At 40.1% G+C, this 20864-nt stretch overlaps 1 protein-coding gene and 1 non-coding gene across 23 annotated transcripts in view; both read right to left on the reverse strand.

Moving 5' to 3' along the window:
- The window catches only part of UNC79 (unc-79 subunit of NALCN channel complex), a 282253-nt gene that overhangs the window by 159855 nt on the left and 101534 nt on the right, over positions 1-20864 (reverse strand). For all 22 annotated transcript variants that reach the window (XM_086708939.1, XM_086708942.1, XM_086708934.1 and 19 more), the window contains 4 exons: positions 19514-19578; positions 14596-14684; positions 13681-13721; positions 4690-4718 (listed from right to left, as the gene is read on the reverse strand). In XM_086708939.1, the coding sequence (XP_086565065.1) occupies positions 4690-4718; positions 13681-13721; positions 14596-14684; positions 19514-19578 (224 nt within the window). The remainder of the gene's footprint in view (positions 1-4689; positions 4719-13680; positions 13722-14595; positions 14685-19513; positions 19579-20864) is intronic.
- LOC112856555 (U6 spliceosomal RNA) lies at positions 15648-15750 on the reverse strand. Its single transcript, XR_003223127.2, has one exon. It is a non-coding gene; the product is annotated as a U6 spliceosomal RNA (small nuclear RNA).

Here is a 20864-nt window from a genome sequence, read left to right on the forward strand (position 1 = left end):
GAAAAAACCTAAAACTGTGGTCCAGAGAGAGTGCATCACAGCACATCAGAATAGGAAGGGAATAATTTCCCCCAAATTACTTTCAAATTACTTATCCACCACTGAAGGAGCAGATTTCCAGTGCAGCTCTCCTGTCCTTGCTGTGTTCAAGGACAGGTAGGGGGCCCTAAGCAGGCCTCCCACCCACTCACGCCCTCCGCCAGCATTCTTTCCATTAAGACCTAAAGAATACATCAAATACGTCAACAGACACCACAGGAATATAGCAAAACACAGCAAGAACCATTCATAGAACCAGCTGCTGACATTAACTATAGGCAAGGAGTCAACAGATGAAGGGATGCCAATGAGAAAAGTAGGGGCACGTAAGACAGATTCCAGAGTCCAAGGGGGCTATGTCAGAGCTGCCCTGACAAGAGGCAGGGGAGTGAGGCACCATCTGAGGGGCTGTGAGGAAACGCTCCTGACTTCTGCAAAAATATGTGTCCCAAGTCTGTGAGAGATGCCACACCATGTGCTCAACATCTTGTGTCCTAAGAGCTTTGCAGACTTTCAATAGAGCTTATAAAGATGTGAACACCTTGCGGGGATGTTATACTGTAGGCCATTATGAACTCAGAGCCTGGTGAAGATTTGAGACCCTTCCATGACAGATCTTTTGAGGGCAGAATAAGGAAGGAGGCCAGCACAAAACCTACACCAAAACACTGACAATGTGTTGAACTGCCTATCAAAGCGACCATTTCAAAGTAGGGTTTGTTCCGCCTTGCTTTTTAGCACAAGGCTTTGGACACTGGTGTCAGCAAATCTCATTTTCTAAACAGGACTCAGGCCTACAAATCATAAAAGCCAAGTTTAACATTTTTGTAATTTTTTTTCTTTTCATTAATAAGGTTTTAAAAATTATTTGTTAAAATACAGTGTGTTTATTCTGCAACTGAGGCCCAAGTCTTGTGAGCATCCAACTCAGTCCTGGCTCACCAAGTGGTGTATTTTTCCCGCGTGTCCTTCCTTTCTCACTCACACACTAACTTTCATTCTGGAAGCACAAGAACCCTTATTGGCTTGGGGCTTCTGCTCGCCACCAAACCAATACCACACCACTAGCAGTGTGGTATATATCAGAGCATGTTCTTAGTGTTTAATTTCTTCCTCTTCGTTATAATTAGTCTTTGTTCCTCTGGCATTCCCACCATTCTATAAACAAGAGAATGTGGATATGGGTTTAGTGGGTAGTTATTCACTATAATAAAGCCCTGAAGTTTAAGGCCTGCAATTTACCATCCTATTTTCTGTTCACATATTATTTACATTCTTCCCACATGCAAATTCTTGGCTGGAGGTTCAAGGTCTTGTCATCTAAATCAAGTCCAGCTGTGTATGAGGCTCTTTGGGTTGGCTTCCTCAGGTATGCTTCCATTTGCCTTGAATCTAGATGGACTCATGGCTGCTTCAATCAAGAGAGTATGGCAGAAGTGATACCTATATGACTCCTGAGGCCAGATTTAAAAAGACATGCAGCTTTCACCTGGCCATCTTGAAATGTTCTCTCTTCAGATGTTTCCTCATTGGAATACTCAGGACTTTGTCCTGGCCAAGCCATGTAGAGAGGCAATGGGTAAGTCTCTTGTCAACAGCGCTGCATAAGCCCAGCCTTCAAGTCACCCCATCCGAGAGCCAAAACATATGATCTGGAAGCCTCTAGATAATCCCAGCCCCCAGTTATTCAAGTCTTCCCTGATGAGACCTCAAACATCATCAAGCAGAGACAGGCTATGGACTGTGCCCTGTCCCAATCTTTACCAACAAAATCTATGAGCATAATTAAATGGATTGTTGGTTTATGCTACTACATTTGAGTGATTTAGTGATTTCTTATGCAGTTATCTGGATACACACCAACTAAGAGTCAACTGCTTTATCACCATGTGCTACCAATTCTAAATAATATCAGCAATAAAATACTTTGCCCCAAAATAACCTTTGGTTGACTTAAGTTCTAACCAATTCTTGTGGTTCCCGCTAAGTTTTAATAAGCCACAGTCAGTCCTCAACCCATGTGGACTCAGTTATATGCATTCATTTCAAAAGTAAAGTAGAGAGATTTCCCAGAGATTCAAATTCAGATGGGCATAGTTTCTCCAGCTACTCTGTTTCACTGCTTTGAACTTTAAACATAAAAAAAAAAAAAAAAAAATCGCAACCTGTCTCACAGAATGACAGAATTGACATAAATCAAAGTCTTTCTCTTTACCTTTACAATCTTGATGCTTATTTCAAACCCACTGTTCAAATGTAGGAATATGTACTCCAGAAGAGGTAGACACAAACTGTACCCAAAGCAAGCTCAAATAGTTCTGAACTATCACGAACTTAATGAATGTTCTCTAAATTAACTTTCATATAAAACACATTTATTAAAGGATAATAAAAATCTGCTAATTTGAAACTTATTACTAAAAATAATTTTGTCATATAAAGTAGGGCAGTGTTAAAAAAATGATCCACTCTGGGTATCAAATATGTTAGGTATACCACCAGAGTCAGGACATACTAATTTGGAATATAAAACTGCTTCTCTTCCTCGTCCCTCCAGCTTATAAAAGATTCTCAAAGTAGGATATAGCCTCAGGATAAAAAATCAAATCAAAAATATGCTGACTGGCTGCACAATCCTCTGTTAAAACTTCAGAAAGATAAAAGATGGTGATGCTCAGTTGAGCCTTTCAGCTAGAAGAGGGCTTCTAATAATTTTAAGGGCAGACTGAAATGCCCCAAGTACAGAAAGGACCGTCCCCAAAAGAATTATAGAGGCGGTTTGGGGGGCACTGAACTCCAATGAGATTTATTGAAAATCCACAAGGTTTTACAGAAAGTCTTATTAGCAAAAGCGCCATCGACTTAGACTACAGGGGACAGACACAGTTCAACATGAAAGGAAGTCTATGGGACCCGACTTCTGCATCAGGGAGCAAGCTAAGGGAGCCCCTCAACTGCACCATGTGCCATTTCTTCTCGGAAAAGATGTTTCAGAGAGTAGAGCAAAGAATGCAGGAGAACAACAATGGATTAGGGAACTACTCCCTGGATGTAAAACCACATCCTAGTCAAGGCACACTCGCTATCCCTGGAGACAGAGGACCCGTTGTCATGTTCGTGGCTGGAGCTGCTACAGTCCTCTAACAGCTATGTGCTTCCATTTCCTCTTCCAAATGGAGGCCTACTGCTGTCATCCTGTCCCTGTCTCACCATCTTGTGTAGGGGGTGGAGTGGGCAGGTAACTTGCCTTTTTAGTTCACAGGTCTCTGGATCAAGAGAATTTGTACCCAAGGAGTTTCATCAGTGACCAGACCATATGCAGATCACAAGATGATGAACTGAAGCCATAAATGGATTTAAGACTTTAGGAGGTCTCGTAAGGTGGTGAAAGTATTTTACATGTGGAAGAAATGTAAGTAATTATGTCCGGAGGGTGGATTATGGTAGATTAAATGTGACCACGGAATTCTTGTCGCTCCTTCTCTAAAGGGGAGAGGTCTATGTCCCCACTCCTTGAATCTGGGCTGGACTTGGGACTTGCTTTGACCAGAGGAATGCAGCAGAAGTGATGCTGTGTGACTTAGGAGCTTCAATCTCAAAAGGCCTTGCGACTTCCTCTCTCATTCGCTCAGAACACTGCTGCCTTGTGAACAAATCCAGCCTCGCCCCCTGGAGGATGAGACACCTAATGGAAAGAGGGAGAGCCAGACACCCCTGTCATCCAACCATTCCAGCTGTCCCAGCTGAGGCCCCAGACGTGGGAGTGAGCTCATCTGGGGCCAGCCAATCCCTAGGCTACCCACCAATGGACTGCAGGCACATGAGTGAACCTAGGGGAGTTTATCAAAAGAACTGTCTCATTGACCACAGGCCAAATTGCCAATCCACAGAACTGTGATCAATAAATGTCTGTTGTTACAAGCCATGATATTTTAGATTATATGACAACAGATCACTGAAAGAGCCCTCCAAAGGTACCCACTCATGACCAATTCCTAAACATTTAAGTGACTTGTACATGGTCTCATAGGTAGGTGGGGATAGAGCTGGCCAGAAACCAAGGGTCTCAACCAACTAATCCAAAGTTCTTTGTATGAAGCCTTACTACCTTCTCTTGTACTTTTCAACAACTAGAACAAGAAAAGAAGATGGAAATGGCTCAGGGAAACTGTTATGAAAAGTGGCTAAAGGCAATTTGAAGGTAGAATCTTTAACTAGAGATTTCATTCATCTTACATCTAAATGAATGTTTTCTATATAAATACAGTCAGTCTGGGTATGTTTTTGACACACATATATTGAACTATTTGCACTCCACTTCAAAGCAATAAAGATGTCTAGCACACAAGATACATCCTTTACCAAGGTTAAGGTAAAAGCTTTTTGTAACTAGAGTCACATATGCTTTTATTTCAGATTACATACCAAAAACACTGTGCGTAAGATGGGTGAGCAAAAGCAGAAATGGAAAGAGAGACCATTCGGACACAGTAATCTTGCATGCTCAATGATTTATTTTCCCCCTTCAGGAGTACAGTGACATGTACATACTGGGAAACCGTGGTGCAGAAATGAGGCAGATGTCAATGAATGAATTTACATACAAACACAGCAAATCATGCCCCCACCACACAGATAGTTTGCTCTTACCTTTTTCTGACATATAGCAGATATTTCAGCTGTAAGGGGAAGGTACACAATATATTAACAAAGAAAGACAGCACATTTTAAATGAGGGGAGCCACGAAGGTGAGTAAAAGCAAGCTTAGTAACACAAACTCTAGACCTGACCAAAACAGCTTCTCTCTTGTCTTATTGTCATCTCCCTGTGTTTGATGAGGTTAGGAACACCTGCATGCTGCAAATACTTCCCCTATTCTTAAAAGTAATTCAACCTCCTCAGACATGACTTAGAATTCAGATCACATTAGGGGCACCTGGGTGGCCCAGTTGGTTAAACGTCTGACTTTGACTCAGGTCATGATCTCACAGTTCGTAAGTTCAAGCCCTCATCAGGCTCTGAGCTGACAACTTGGAGCCTGGAGCCTGTTTCCGATTCTGTGTCTCCCTCTCTCTCTGCCCCTCCCCCGTTCATGCTCTGTCTCTCTCTGTCCCAAAAATAAATAAACTTTGAAAAAAAAAATAAAAAAAAAATTTTTTTTAATAAATAAAATAAAATAAAATAAAACAAAAAGAATTCAGATCATGTTAAAGCCAAAGCAAAATAACATTCATCTCACCTCCTCATCTGACATAGAACAAAACTGAGGTTTGCATAACTTCTTCAGCATCACACAGGCTATCAATTGATAAAGGCAGGTCTAGAGATAACATCTCTGGATTCCCTGTTTACTGTCTTCCATTATGCTACGACACCAAGTTGATGTGATATATTTAGAGCTTCACCATGGAGATGATTTGCTATTTCAAAACTGTAGAAAAACCTTACTAACTTGGATTACTCAGAGACGAATTATTGATTTATATCAGTCCTTAACTAGTGTAAAACCACCTACATGCTCATTTCAGAGAAAGCAATTGGCAAACTCATGGATTGGCCAGTAAGGCTGTCAAACTACTGTCTACTTCAGGATCGACAAACAGATACATATTCTTTTCAGTGGGCAGAGCAATTATTTTCGTGAAAATTGATGCTTGAGAATACTTGAAAATAATTTTTCCAGGAATATGTTAACATTCCCTGTGAAATAGTTAAGTGTTCAAAAAATGAACTGAAGCATTACTTACAGTATAGTCTATGTTAAAATTTATCAAAAAGGTCAAGATAAATGTCTCCCAAACTGTCTGGAAATTATGAATTAGTAGATGCTAAACTGATGAAATTTAAAACTCAGTTTTTAAAACTGGTTTTGAATAATTAATGGTTACTAACAGTTTGATATCTTAGAGCCTGTCTTAACCTGAAGTTAGTGTCACACCTCTAGATAAATAATTAAAAGTTATTACAAGTTTTCTTCCAAAGATGAATATCTTCTGGAGAAGGTGACCAGAATTCAGCAACACATCTGATATTTAAAAATGTAGTTTTGAAGATGGCGGCGTAGGAGGACGCTGGGCTCACCGCGCGTCCTGCTGATCACTTAGATTCCACCTACACCTGCCTAAATAACCCAGAAAACCACCAGAGGATTAGCAGAACGGAGTCGCCGGAGCCAAGCGCAGACGAGAGGCCCACGGAAGAGGGTAGGAAGGGCGGCGAGGCGGTGCGCGCTCCACGGACTGGCGGGAGGGAGCCGGGGCGGAGGGGCGGCTCGCCGGCCAAGCAGAGCCCCCGAGTCTGGCTTGCAAAAAGCGGAGGGGCCTGACGGACTGTGTTCCGACAGCAAGCGCGACTTAGCGTCTGGGAAGTCATAAGTTAACAGCTCTGCTCAGAAAGCGGGAAGGCTGGAGGACAAAGGGAAGGAGAGCTGCTGAGCCCCCGGACGACAGAGCTCAGTTTGGTGGGGAACAAAGGCGCTCGCCAGCGCCATCTTCCCCGCCCATCCCCCAGCCAAAATCCCAAAGAGAACCAGTTCCTGCCAGGGAACTTGCTCGCTCCGCGCGCAAACACCCAACTCTGCGCTTCTGCGGAGCCAAACCTCCAGCAGCGGATCTGACTCCCTCCTGCTGCCACAGGGCCCCTCCTGAAGTGGATCACCTAAGGAGAAGCAAGCTAAGCCTGCCCCTCCTGCCCCTGTGCACCTTGCCTACCCACCCCAGCTAAGACGCCAGATCCCCAGCATCACAAGCCTGGCAGTGTGCAAGTAGCCCAGACAGACCACCCCACCCCACCCCACAGTGAATCCCGCCCCTAGGAGAGGGGAAGAGAAGGCACGCACCAGTCTGACTGTGGCCCCAGCGGTGGGCTGGGAGCAGACATCAGGTCTGACTGCGGCTCCGCCCACCAACTCCAGTTATACACCACAGCACAGGGGAAGTGCCCTGCAGGTCCTCACCACGCCAGGGACTATCCAAAATGACCAAGCGGAAGAATTGCCCTCAGAAGAATCTCCAGGAAATAACAACAGCTAATGAGCTGATCAAAAAGGATTTAAATAATATAACAGAAAGTGAATTTAGAATAATAGTCATAAAATTAATCGCTGGGCTTGAAAACAGTATAGCGGACAGCAGAGAATCTCTTGCTACAGAGATCAAGGGACTAAGGAACAGTCACGAGGAGCTGAAAAACGCTTTAAACGAAATGCATAACAAAATGGAAACCACCACGGCTCGGATTGAAGAGGCAGAGGAGAGAATAGGTGAACTAGAAGATAAAGTTATGGAAAAAGAGGAAGCTGAGAAAAAGAGGGATAAAAAAATCCAGGAATATGAGGGGAAAATTAGAGAACTAAGTGATACACTAAAAAGAAATAATATACGCATCATTGGTATCCCAGAGGAGGAAGAGAGAGGGAAAGGTGCTGAAGGGGTACTTGAAGAAATAATAGCTGAGAACTTCCCTGAACTGGGGAAGGAAAAAGGCATTGAAATCCAAGAGGCACAGAGAACTCCCTTCAGACGTAACTTGAATCGATCTTCTGCACGACATATCATAGTGAAACTGGCAAAATACAAGGATAAAGAGAAAATTCTGAAAGCAGCAAGGGGTAAACGTGCCCTCACATATAAAGGGAGACCTATAAGACTCGTGACTGATCTCTCTTTTGAAACTTGGCAGGCCAGAAAGAATTGGCACGAGATTTTCAGTGTGCTAGACAGAAAAAATATGCAGCCTAGAATCCTTTATCCAGCAAGTCTGTCATTTAGAATAGAAGGAGAGATAAAGGTCTTCCCAAACAAACAAAAACTGAAGGAATTTGTCACCACTAAACCAGCCCTACAAGAGATCCTAAGGGGGACCCTGTGAGACAAAGTACCAGAGACATCACTACAAGCATAAAACATACAGACATCACAATGACTCTAAACCCATATCTTTCTATAATAACACTGAATGTAAATGGATTAAATGCGCCAACCAAAAGACATAGGGTATCAGAATGGATAAAAAAACAAGACCCATCTATTTGCTGTCTACAAGAGACTCATTTTAGACCTGAGGACACCTTTAGATTGAGAGTGAGGGGATGGAGAACTATTTATCATGCTACTGGAAGCCAAAAGAAAGCTGGAGTAGCCATACTTATATCAGACAAACTAGACTTTAAATTAAAGGCTGTAACAAGAGATGAAGAAGGACATTATATAATAGTGACAGGGTCTATCCATCAGGAAGAGCTAACAATTATAAATGTCTATGCGCCGAATACCGGAGCGCCCAAATATATAAAACAATTACTCATAAACACAAGCAACCTTATTGATAAGAATGTGATAATTGCAGGGGACTTTAACACCCCACTTACAGAAATGGATAGATCATCTAGACACACGATCAATAAAGAAACAAGGGCCCTGAATGAGACATTGGATCAGATGGACTTGACAGATATATTTAGAACTCTGCATCCCAAAGCAACAGAATATACTTTCTTCTCGAGTGCACATGGAACATTCTCCAAGATAGATCATATACTGGGTCACAAAACAGCCCTTCATAAGTTTACAAGAATTGAAATCATACCATGCATACTTTCAGACCACAATGCTATGAAGCTTGAAATCAACCACAGAAAAAAGTCTGGAAAACCTCCAAAAGCATGGAGGTTAAAGAACACCCTACTAACGAATGAGTGGGTCAACCAGGCAATTAGAGAAGAAATTAAAAAATATATGGAAACAAACGAAAATGAAAATACAACAATCCAAACGCTTTGGGACGCAGCAAAGGCAGTCCTGAGAGGAAAATACATTGCAATCCAGGCCTATCTCAAGAAACAAGAAAAATCCCAAATACAAAATCTAACAGCACACCTAAAGGAAATAGAAGCAGAACAGCAAAGGCAGCCTAAACCCAGCAGAAGAAGAGAAATAATAAAGATCAGAGCAGAAATAAACAATATAGAATCTAAAAAAACTGTAGAGCAGATCAATGAAACCAAGAGTTGGTTTTTTGAAAAAATAAACAAAATTGACAAACCTCTAGCCAGGCTTCTCAAAAAGAAAAGGGAGATGACCCAAATAGATAAAATCATGAATGAAAATGGAATTATTACAACCAATCCCTCAGAGATACAAACAATTATCAGGGAATACTATGAAAAATTATATGCCAACAAATTGGACAACCTAGAAGAAATGGACAAATTCCTGAACACCCACACTCTTCCAAAACTCAATCAGGAGGAAATAGAAAGCTTGAACAGACCCATCACCAGCGAAGAAATTGAATCGGTTATCAAAAACCTCCCAACAAATAAGAGTCCAGGACCAGATGGCTTCCCAGGGGAGTTCTACCAGACATTTAAAGCAGAGATAATACCTATCCTTCTCAAGCTATTCCAAGAAATAGAAAGGGAAGGAAAACTTCCAGACTCATTCTATGAAGCCAGTATTACTTTGATTCCTAAACCAGACAGAGACCCAGTAAAAAAAGAGAACTACAGGCCAATATCCCTGATGAATATGGATGCAAAAATTCTCAATAAGATACTAGCAAATCGAATTCAACACCACATAAAAAGAATTATTCACCATGATCAAGTGGGATTCATTCCTGGGATGCAGGGCTGGTTCAACATTCGCAAATCAATCAACGTGATACATCACATTAACAAAAAAAGAGAGAAAAACCATATGATCCTGTCAATCGATGCAGAAAAGGCCTTTGACAAAATCCAGCACCCTTTCTTAATAAAAACTCTTGAGAAAGTCGGGATAGAAGGAACATACTTAAAGATCATAAAAGCCATTTATGAAAAGCCCACAGCTAACATCATCCTCAACGGGGAAAAACTGAGAGCTTTTTCCCTGAGATCAGGAACACGACAGGGATGCCCACTCTCACCGCTGTTGTTTAACATAGTGCTGGAAGTTCTAGCATCAGCAATCAGACAACAAAAGGAAATCAAAGGCGTCAAAATTGGCAAAGATGAAGTCAAGCTTTCGCTCTTTGCAGATGACATGATATTATACATGGAAAATCCGATACACTCCACCAAAAGTCTGCTAGAACTGATACATGAATTCAGCAAAGTTGCAGGATACAAAATCAATGTACAGAAATCAGTTGCATTCTTATACACTAACAATGAAGCAACAGAAAGACAAATAAAGAAACTGATCCCATTCACAATTGCACCAAGAAGCATAAAATACCTAGGAATAAATCTAACCAAAGATGTAAAGGATCTGTATGCTGAAAACTATAGAAAGCTTATGAAGGTAATTGAAGAAGATTTAAAGAAATGGAAAGACATTCCCTGCTCATGGATTGGAAGAATAAATATTGTCAAAATGTCAATACTACCCAAAGCTATCTACACATTCAATGCAATCCCAATCAAAATTGCACCAGCATTCTTCTCGAAACTAGAACAAGCAATCCTAAAATTCATATGGAACCACAAAAGGCCCCGAATAGCCAAAGTAATTTTGAAGAAGAAGACCAAAGCAGGAGGCATCACAATCCCAGACTTTAGCCTCTACTACAAAGCTGTCATCATCAAGACAGCATGGTATTGGCACCAAAACAGACACATAGACCAATGGAATAGAATAGAAACCCCGGAACTAGACCCACAAACGTACGGCCAACTCATCTTTGACAAAGCAGGAAAGAACATCCAATGGAAAAAAGACAGTCTCTTTAACAAATGGTGCTGGGAGAACTGGACAGCAACATGCAGAAGGTTGAAACTAGACCACTTTCTCACACCATTCACAAAAATAAACTCCAAATGGATAAAGGACCTGAATGTGAGACAGGAAACCATCAAAACCTTAGAGGAGAAAGCAGGAAAAGACCTCTCTGACCTCAGCCGTAGCAATCTCTTACTCGACACATCCCCAAAGGCAAGGGAATTAAAAGCAAAAGTGAATTACTGGGACCTTATGAAGATAAAAAGCTTCTGCACAGCAAAGGAAACAACCAACAAAACTAAAAGGCAACCAACGGAATGGGAAAAGATATTTGCAAATGACATATCCGACAAAGGGCTAGTATCCAAAATCTATAAAGAGCTCACCAAACTCCACACCCGAAAAGCAAATAACCCAGTGAAGAAATGGGCAGAAAACATGAATAGACACTTCTCTAAAGAAGACATCCGGATGGCCAACAGGCACATGAAAAGATGTTCAGCGTCGCTCCTTATCAGGGAAAAACAAATCAAAACCACACTCAGGTATCACCTCACGCCAGTCAGAGTGGCCAAAATGAACAAATCAGGAGACTATAGATGCTGGAGAGGATGTGGAGAAACGGGAACCCTCTTACACTGTTGGTGGGAATGCAAATTGGTGCAGCCGCTCTGGAAAGCAGTGTGGAGGTTCCTCAGAAAATTAAAAATAGACCTACCCTATGACCCAGCAATAGCACTGCTAGGAATTTATCCAAGGGATACAGGAGTACTGATGCATAGGGGCACTTGTACCCCAATGTTCATAGCAGCACTCTCAACAATAGCCAAATTATGGAAAGAGCCTAAATGTCCATCAACTGATGAATGGATAAAGAAATTGTGGTTTATATACACAATGGAGTACTACGTGGCAATGAGAAAAAATGAAATATGGCCTTTTGTAGCAACGTGGATGGAACTGGAGAGTGTGATGCTAAGTGAAATAAGCCATACAGAGAAAGACAGATACCATATGGTTTCACTCTTATGTGGATCCTGAGAAACTTAAGAGAAACCCATGGGGGAAGGGAACAAAAAAAAAAAAAAAAAAAAAAAGAGGTTAGAATGGGAGAGAGCCAAAGCATAAGAGACTGTTGAGAACTGAGAACAAACTAAGGGTTGATGGGGGGTGGGAGGGAGGAGAGGGTGGGTGATGGGTACTGAGGAGGGCACCTTTTGGGATGAGCACTGGGTGTTGTATGGAAACCAATTTGACAATAAATTTCATATATAAATAAAAAAAAAATAAAAAAAATAAAAATAAAAATGTAAAGGGCCCAAATTCAAAAAAAAAAATAAAAAAAAATAAAAAAAAATAAAAATGTAGTTTTGCTCCTGACTATAGACTTCACCTTGGAGCACTGGCAGTTCACTAACAAGGTAGCCTAATTTAAGGAGGGAAAAATTTACCTTTACCCATAAAGCCCAAATCTTTTCACAGTTATTCTTATATAAATTTTCAAAATGTCTCTTTGAAGGATATAGAGGCTGACATTACTGACCCATTTTACAGACAAAGATCATTCACTAATTTACTTCTTGAGGGTGAGATGACCTAATATTAAAAGTTAGACTACAGGGCACCTGGGTGGCTCAATCGGTTAAGCGTCCGACTTCAGCTCAGGTCATGATCTCGTGGTTCATGAGTTTGAGCCCCGCATGAAGCTCTGTGCTGACAGCTTGGAGCCTGGAGCCTGCTTCAGATTCTTTGTCTCCCTCTCTCTCTCTACCCCTTGCCTGCTTATACTCTGTCTGTCTGTCTCTCTCTCTCAAAAATAAACATTAAAAAAAATGTTAGACTACAAAGAAATAGTGTAATTATCATCAAGAAAATGGCCTTAAGTTTTTTTTTTTAATGTTCACAGAATTTAGTTAACATAAGGTTTTTACAGTTCTTCTTAAATACGGCCTTTCATAGAAAGTCTTCTATTGGGGCGCCTGGGTGGCGCAGTCGGTTAAGCGTCCGACTTCAGCCAGGTCACGATCTCACGGTCCGTGAGTTCGAGCCCCGCGTCAGGCTCTGGGCTGATGGCTCAGAGCCTGGAGCCTGTTTCCGATTCTGTGTCTCCCTCTCTCTCTGCCCCTCCCCCGTTCATGCTCTGTCTCTCTCTGTCCCAAAAATAAAAAACGTTAAAAAAAAAAAAAAAATTAAAAAAAAAAAAGAAAAGAAAGTCTTCTATTATCTACCTCTGAAGTCATATATCAAGTTCCTCCTATGGCCCCCCAGCTTTTCCACCTTTCATCTTTCCTCTGCTTTCCTGAATAATTTTCCCTGGTCATTTCAGCCTCCAATTAAGTGGCTGGGATACCTGCTTCCAGATGTGTGAAGGAAACCTCTGTCTGGGACCTGCCACCTTACAAGACATAGCTTTCAGAACTCTAACCAACTACAAACATCACAGTCCCGTCTTTTAACTGAGATGAGTCACCTATACTTTATCCCCACTTTACTAGGGAGACTGAGTCTCAGAGCAATTAAATGATGTTCCCTAAAAACACAGAGCTAGTAATAGCAGTAGGAGAAAGCCCCATGATTCAATGTTCTTCCCACTGATGTTTCCTATTCCCTTTCTGACCTGGCACAGCAAACATCATTGGCAATGCCTGTTATATACACAGAAAATCTCTTAAGACATAATTCAGCAGGGCTTTTGTCACACAGAATCTTAATTCCAACATCTACCCTTAATTTCGGCAAAGGTGATACCTCTTCCTTCATTATTAAATGTGTGGGTATAAGGAAGACATTGATCTAATGCTTCATCTCAATGACTATTCACAGAATATAATACTTTGGTTACTGTCCTTGTAAAATAATACAGTTCAAAAGGAGACAAACCAACCATGCCATTAGTCATGATTACTTATTATTCATCCTTTCTCATGTAAACCATACCTTGAGGCAGAAGCACATCAATGAGCCATTCACTGTGGTCCCTGTAAAGAAAAGCAAAATTCATTTTTGAGCTTCTTTGTAATGTTACCCTTCCACATGAATGTTTATAAGCTGCACGCTATTACTAAGAGGCTTTCGATAGAAAGGAAATGTCATTAAGAGCACTATCATAATCAACTTTTTAAAAGTCTAATGCATTGTAGCTAAATTATAAATTATTGGCAATTCATCATATTCACTTATCTTTAAATGATACTTTCCAGATGCTAGTGAAGCCAACCAAAGTACAGCATGATGTGTACAACCCTGAGTGTGATTCTGTGACACTAACAAGCAGAGAGAACCCATTTGAACTACATGTCACGTTTGAAAGCCACGATTTTCTTTTCTTTTTCTCTTGTGGCCTTATTTATTTATTTTTTTTTAAATTTTTTTTTCAACGTTTATTTATTTTTTTTGGGACAGAGAGAGACAGAGCATGAACGGGGGAGGGGCAGAGAGAGAGGGAGACACAGAATCGGAAACAGGCTCCAGGCTCTGAGCCATCAGCCCAGAGCCTGACGCGGGGCTCGAACTCACGCACCGCGAGATTGTGACCTGGCTGAAGTCGGAGGCTTAACCGACGGCGCCACCGAGGCGCCCCTCTTGTGGCCTTTTTTAACCGGGTCACTTGAAAATTTGAGCTGTTTTATTAAGTGTCACTGCTTTCTCTTATCACATGGGGACAAGTACTGCAATTTTTCAAAGCTGAAATCTCTCAAATGAAAATTTGCTATATATCAAATATTTGACTAACCTTTAAAAAACAGAGAGGTTAGTGGGAAATGTGGGCAATGTAACCAATTTAATAAAACTGGTTGTTCTTATCTTCTCTGGTTACCCTACTTTCTCTTCTTGGAGGACTCTTATACCTACCCCGCAATCCTCTGGCTGCATTCTTCGCAGAGATACAATGGGGGTGGTTTATCCCCTAGAGCTACTGACAGGGAAGGGTCGATACACATCTGAAACACAGGAAAAGGCAGAATGAACTCTCCTGTCCTGTTTATCACAATCCCCACATCGTAAGCACAATCGTGACAGATTTTCAAAAGCAAACTGGAATACATATTGTTAGTAAAACCCATTTTAACCTATAGCTATTTTTGCTGCACTGGCTGAGGAGTCCACACTGGAGATGTAAATGTGGCTACTGTGGTTTTTCATTTCTCCTCTTGTCTGCAGTTTCAAGTGACAAATAGTGTCAAGAAATCCACCCTCACTCCATAAAGAGAAAAAATCTTGTTCAATAGTGGCTCGAATTGCCTCTGTATTACTCGTACAGTAATTCCTTCTCGAAAGTGGTAAACATAGCAATCTCTCTTTAGGAAAAGGAAAACATATCAAGATTTTAAAATCATAACTGCTACCAAAATTCTGGCAGTAGAGAATTTTGCTTCTTAAAAGAAACCTCATTCAAAAAATTTCCCATGAAATCTAACACTGAGCAATTTGTTTTTCTTACTCTGAAATCTAAGTTCTATATCAGTCATCCAATGTTACATTTTTAGATGTTTTTTCCTTACATACATGACCTGTGGTTTGCTTAGCTCTGTTCAATTTTGGATTATTTATGGCTGAGTTTTCATGAGCCTAAGCACAGAGATGAAAAGTGTTAATTTTGCTGTTGATCATCAGTGTATTTTCCAATATCTAGATATTTAAACTCAAGTGAATGCAACTAGCTAAGTTTTGTACTTTGCATCATGTTAAATGTCTATAACTTACTACAGTCATTTCGAATTCTGTTTTCCTGTCCTTCAGGAAATAATGAATCCATGCTATAGCTGACTGTACAGATAATGTGCCTAGGTCACAAATTCCTCTGGAACTCCACTCTGACTTTTTTTTTTTTTTTTTTTTTTTAGCTGTTTTTACTGATTTGGGAGAAAAAATGAACTGAACTTATAACCCAAACAGGCTGACATTTAAAGTTAAAACCCTGAAGAGTTTTGTGTGTCATCCTTGCACAGGGACCATGCTAAACTTCTCTGTATCATTCCAATTTTAGTATATGTGCTGCCGAAGCAACTATATGTGCTACCTGAAGAGTTTCAACAATTGGGGGAACAAGAGTTAGAATTCCTAAATTTCAATCGTTATACCATCAAAATCTGTAAATTATATATTCCCTGATGTTCCAAGTCCAGTGTGAAAATTTTCCTTAGATAAGTTTCATGCTTCCTTTAATGCCATGAATAACTACTTTTGGTGTGTTAATCCAGGATTAGCAAACTTCCTGGAAAGGATCAGAGAGTAAATAGTTCAGGCTTTGTGGACCATACGTTCTCTGTCACAACTACTCAACTCTGCTGTTGCAGCATGAAAACAGCCATAGACAATAATACACAAGTAAATGAGCACAGCTATGTTCCAATTAAACTTTATTTACAAAACAGTCAGTAGCCCAGATTTGGCTATGGGCCATTGTTTGCTGACTCCTGTGTTAGATAATTATCTGGGCTCCAAAGTATTTCATAAAGTGATCTGCAAACAGAACCAAGGAAAACCAAAAGCAGAGTGTGATATAATGAACTCTAAGTTCCAACATATTTTCATTTTGAATCCTGTAGGAGCTTTTGGCTCTTGCCTAAAAAATACTTTTTTGCAATGTATTGCAACCAAAATAGATAATACTTTTCTATTTGGTTAATCATCACTGCCTAGTGATAAAGCTCACGAATATGGAGAGAGTATTTTTTGGACGGATAAATCCACTTTCCCTGAGTCTTTCCCATGTACCCCATGAAATCTGTTCTTCAAAATAGTTACTTTACTTTCATTTCTAGTGAGTCATTGACACTCCTGTCAGGTAAACATATTTTTTCATTCCATTCAAAAGGAAAAACTCCTAGGCTGTTAGAACTATAATCACTAGTGATTAGCTAGGTGACCTCTGACATGTTCAATGAATTAGTTCATATGACCCATCACATTTGTGGATAGTAGGGTCAACTCTGGTTACTCTGAACAGGCCAGTTTACATCCATATTAATATGTTCATATCTGACTGCTGCATTAAAAATAGTTATTTTCCATTTATAAATACAATTATGCCCAACGTAGAGGCTTGAGAAAATGGAGAAAAGAAGAATATTTAAGTAACTCATTAACCCTCCATTTCGATGCAATCACTGATAACATTCTAATGAGTATTATTGGTTGTTTTTCACTATAAATATGAATATAAATGTATGTTTATGTGATTTTTAAATTAAATTGGCATCATACTATACAAATTCATGACTTCATTTTCATTTAACATTATTCTGTACCTATCTGGATGTTGCATACCCTCAACCTACATGTCATATGGTCATATCTATGTGAGTTTGAGGAGTGCTTATATTATAATGAAAAAAACAATACTGAGCCAGACCTGTTGTCGAGCAAAAACAGCCCCAGCACTGAAATCATTAACAAGAATGTTACCTTTCCAAGGAAGCAGAGTAAAAATACAAAAGAAAACTCATCAGGAAAACTGGAGTTCAGAAAGTAAAATCTGGAGGGCGATAAAAATGTTTAGGCAGATAGAGATGGTAGTTACACAGCATTGTGAATGTGCTAAATGCCACTGAATCATTCACTCTAAAATGGTTAGTTTTATGCTATATGAATTTCACTTCAATAAAATGGGACTTGAGAAAGTAGGATGGTGTGGCCTGTCCTCCACAACTGGCTACAGGGACCAGCTCGTAAGAGAAAGAAAAGCAAAGCCAGACCAGGGCGGTGGACTAACCCATTTGCCTAGAAGGGAGGGAGAAAATCTAATTTGTGATGACTTCTGTGAGTAGAAAATCAAAAGTCACTACTAATCAGGAAGTCAGAAGACTCCTGAGAATGCAGGCTGACATAAGATCAGGAGGAAAGTAACCGGAAAAATCAAACAAAAAATACCTCCTTTCTATCCATATCTGAGTAAACCAAAAGAGGGCATCGTAACATAGGCAGAAAGAGAAAAAGGGCAGCTATAGAAACTAAAGTAAGGGAGCTATGCAATTCTCACCACCGTGAAGAATTAAGCTGAATTCCATGGTTAAAATGAACTCACATGTGTTTAGCTCAAAATGTCATCACACCAAAGAAAAGTACCTTTGAACCCCAAATGTTTGTGGAATTTCAGAGGAGGGGCACACATAGTAGGATGGGTAAGAACTATGCTTCCATTAGTGAGTTACCCTCACACATGCTCTTTCTCAACATAAAGTCATTCAATGTGCCTTCTTTAATTAATTATTTTATTTTATTTTTTAATGTTTTATTTATTTAAGAGAGAGAGAGAGCACGCGCCAGTGGAGGAGGGGCAGAGAGAGAGGGAGACAGAGGATCCAAAGCAAGCTCCACACTGACAGCAGAGAGCCTGACGTGGGGCTAGAACTCATGAACCGTGAGATCATGACCTGAGCAGAGATTAAGAGCTGGAAGCTTAACCCATTGTGCCGTTCACACGCCCCTATTCATTTTTTATTTTAGAGAGAGAGAGCATGAGCAGGGGGGAGGAACAGAGGGGGAGAGAGACAAAGAGAAAGAGAAAGAGAAAGAGAGAGAGGGAGAATCTTAAGCAGACTCCATGCTCAATGCAGGGCTCTATCCTATAACCCCGAGGTCATGATCTGAGCTGAAATCAAGAGTTGGATGCTCAACTGACTGGGCCACCCAGGCACCCTTCAATTTGCCTTTATAAAAGCAGAGATCAAGCATAATAATACAACAATGTTCTTTGTTAGGTATATCCGGATGACAATGTTATTATTGGCACTCCTCTGACATTTTTGGTATATGAAACACATTTTGGGGTCCCTTTATATTTCTTTTTTGGTTCCGTGTATATTTATATTTCTTATGTCTCATTTTACCTCTTCTGCTCTGTTTCTATAAGATGATACTATTATGTTTCTATTATTTGGTAATCTTTATTATTATATGGTAATCTATTATTTGGTAGTCTTCCTGTCTATGAAAGAGAGGCAAACTCCCACGACACTAAGTTCTAACAATTATCTGTGAATTCTAATGACTTGACCTAACTCCCACTCTTCATAATATAAAAATTAATCCTTGCAAATCCAGACACAGGTCTCTCCAGCCAAGTGTTGTATCCAACAAATATACCACAAATAATTTTGTTAAAAGGTGTGATTATTTTTCCTAACATTCAAATTCAACAATTTAGGGTTATAACAAAAGAACCAATTTGATGTGGCAGAAAAAGAATAAGGCTGAGAGTTAAAGTACCTGGTTCTGGCTTAGAAAAGTGTCTTGGCCTCTCTAAACCACTGTTCCTTACCTCTAAGGTACCTTTCCATGTGACTGCTGCCCAACTACCTCTTAGTCATTTTGATGAAGTCATATCTGTGATCTGAGCTAAGACTTACCAATTTTATCAAGTTTTTCTATGACACTTGAATTCATGTAGTCATACACTAGACACTCATAATTTGAAATGACTGAAACAGGGGCAAAGTACATTTGCCTGAGTTTATTAGCTCAGACAGAAGCCAAATAAGGACTATATAAGTGTTTCACCAGGAGTATTCTGATAATTACTCATTGCTACACAGCAGTTGACCATGAAATCATACCAAACCTGCAGACACCACTATTCATTGCTCTGTCATGAACCAACCCACCCAAGTACAGTCAGATTGAACACAGAGATGCTTGAGATTACTATAGAGCACAGGCCTTTGCTTTACAGAGAAGGATGTGATCTACTCCATTTCATTCAGCAGTTTGCTCCTGATAATTTGACCACTGACAATACAATATGGCACCAGGTCTAATAAAACAGTACCTTCACAGCTGGCTTGTTAATTGCATTGTGGCATTCAATGTGCTGGCAGTGGATGGGATTCCAAGCTGTAAAGCAAAGCATAGCTGATGAATACTTCTCATTGACATTACTTGTGCCTTAGTAAAGGCATAGCAAATATTACACTAGTTTTCTTTTTCCTAAATAGAACCACCATAGGAAGACTACCTAAAATAATCATTTTTTTTTAATCTATGACAAATTTAACAATTGAACAAATATATCACAACTCCATACATTTTCCCACGGGGAAAGACAAGGTAATATAATGTGGCATACATGGTACAATAACATTACCTCACAGTGATATATACCATTAAGTTCTTGAAGGTTTTATATCTATGATTTCACTTCATCCTGCCAACAAGTCTGTAGGATAGGTATAGCAGATTATTAACTTCATTTCACATACGAATAAGTAAAAGTTAAAAAGGTAAGTAGCTCAGGGGCGCCTGGGTGGCGCAGTCGGTTAAGCGTCCGACTTCAGCCAGGTCACGATCTGGCGGTCCGTGAGTTTGAGCCCCGCGTCAGGCTCTGGGCTGATGGCTCAGAGCCTGGAGCCTGTTTCCGATTCTGTGTCTCCCTCTCTCTCTGCCCCTCCCCCGTTCATGCTCTGTCTCTCTCTGTCCCAAAAATAAATAAACGTTGAAAAAAAATTTTTTTAAAAAAGGTAAGTAGCTCACTATGGTCACAGAGTTAGTACCTGACAAGCTGAGACTAGAACCTCTATCTCTTGGATCTCAACACCTGCTCTTTTCATTGTAGTGTATACTATGCTGAACATCCTAGATTTCTGGCACCAGGAAGTGTTCCAAACTGATAATAACTGAAATGAATGCTAAGGCAACTTCCACTATTCCATTTCCCACCCCATTCCCAGCAAATGTGGAGACTGAAAAGATGAGTTTCTTGCCCAGATGAAACACATCTCTCTCTCACACCACAGATTGGGACCCACAGACTAATGTCTGCTAGTTTGTTAATACCCACTCCTTAACACAGTATGCATGCAGAATATAGATAAGAAACAAGTGATCTGGGATAGATTAGAATGAAAGTCACAACAAGTATTTATCATCATCTAGATGATTCTGTAAGTCAAAGCACTTAGCTAACAATATTCCATCATTACAAAATGCAATAAAAGTACATATTTGGAAGTAGGACATTTTTCTAAATCACCAAATTCTAATCTTATAGGACTATGATCGGCCTAATATACAAGAATTTGCAGATGAGAGGATATTCTTACTTACTTATAAATCCAATTGTAATTCAAAAACATGTATTGATAATATTCCAGACCTAATTTATGCTCCAAATATAAAGTGTT

Source organism: Puma concolor, chromosome B3, assembly GCF_028749965.1.
Source record: "Puma concolor isolate L17-30 chromosome B3, mPumCon1.1.hap2, whole genome shotgun sequence".
NCBI classification, from domain to species: domain Eukaryota; kingdom Metazoa; phylum Chordata; class Mammalia; order Carnivora; family Felidae; genus Puma; species Puma concolor.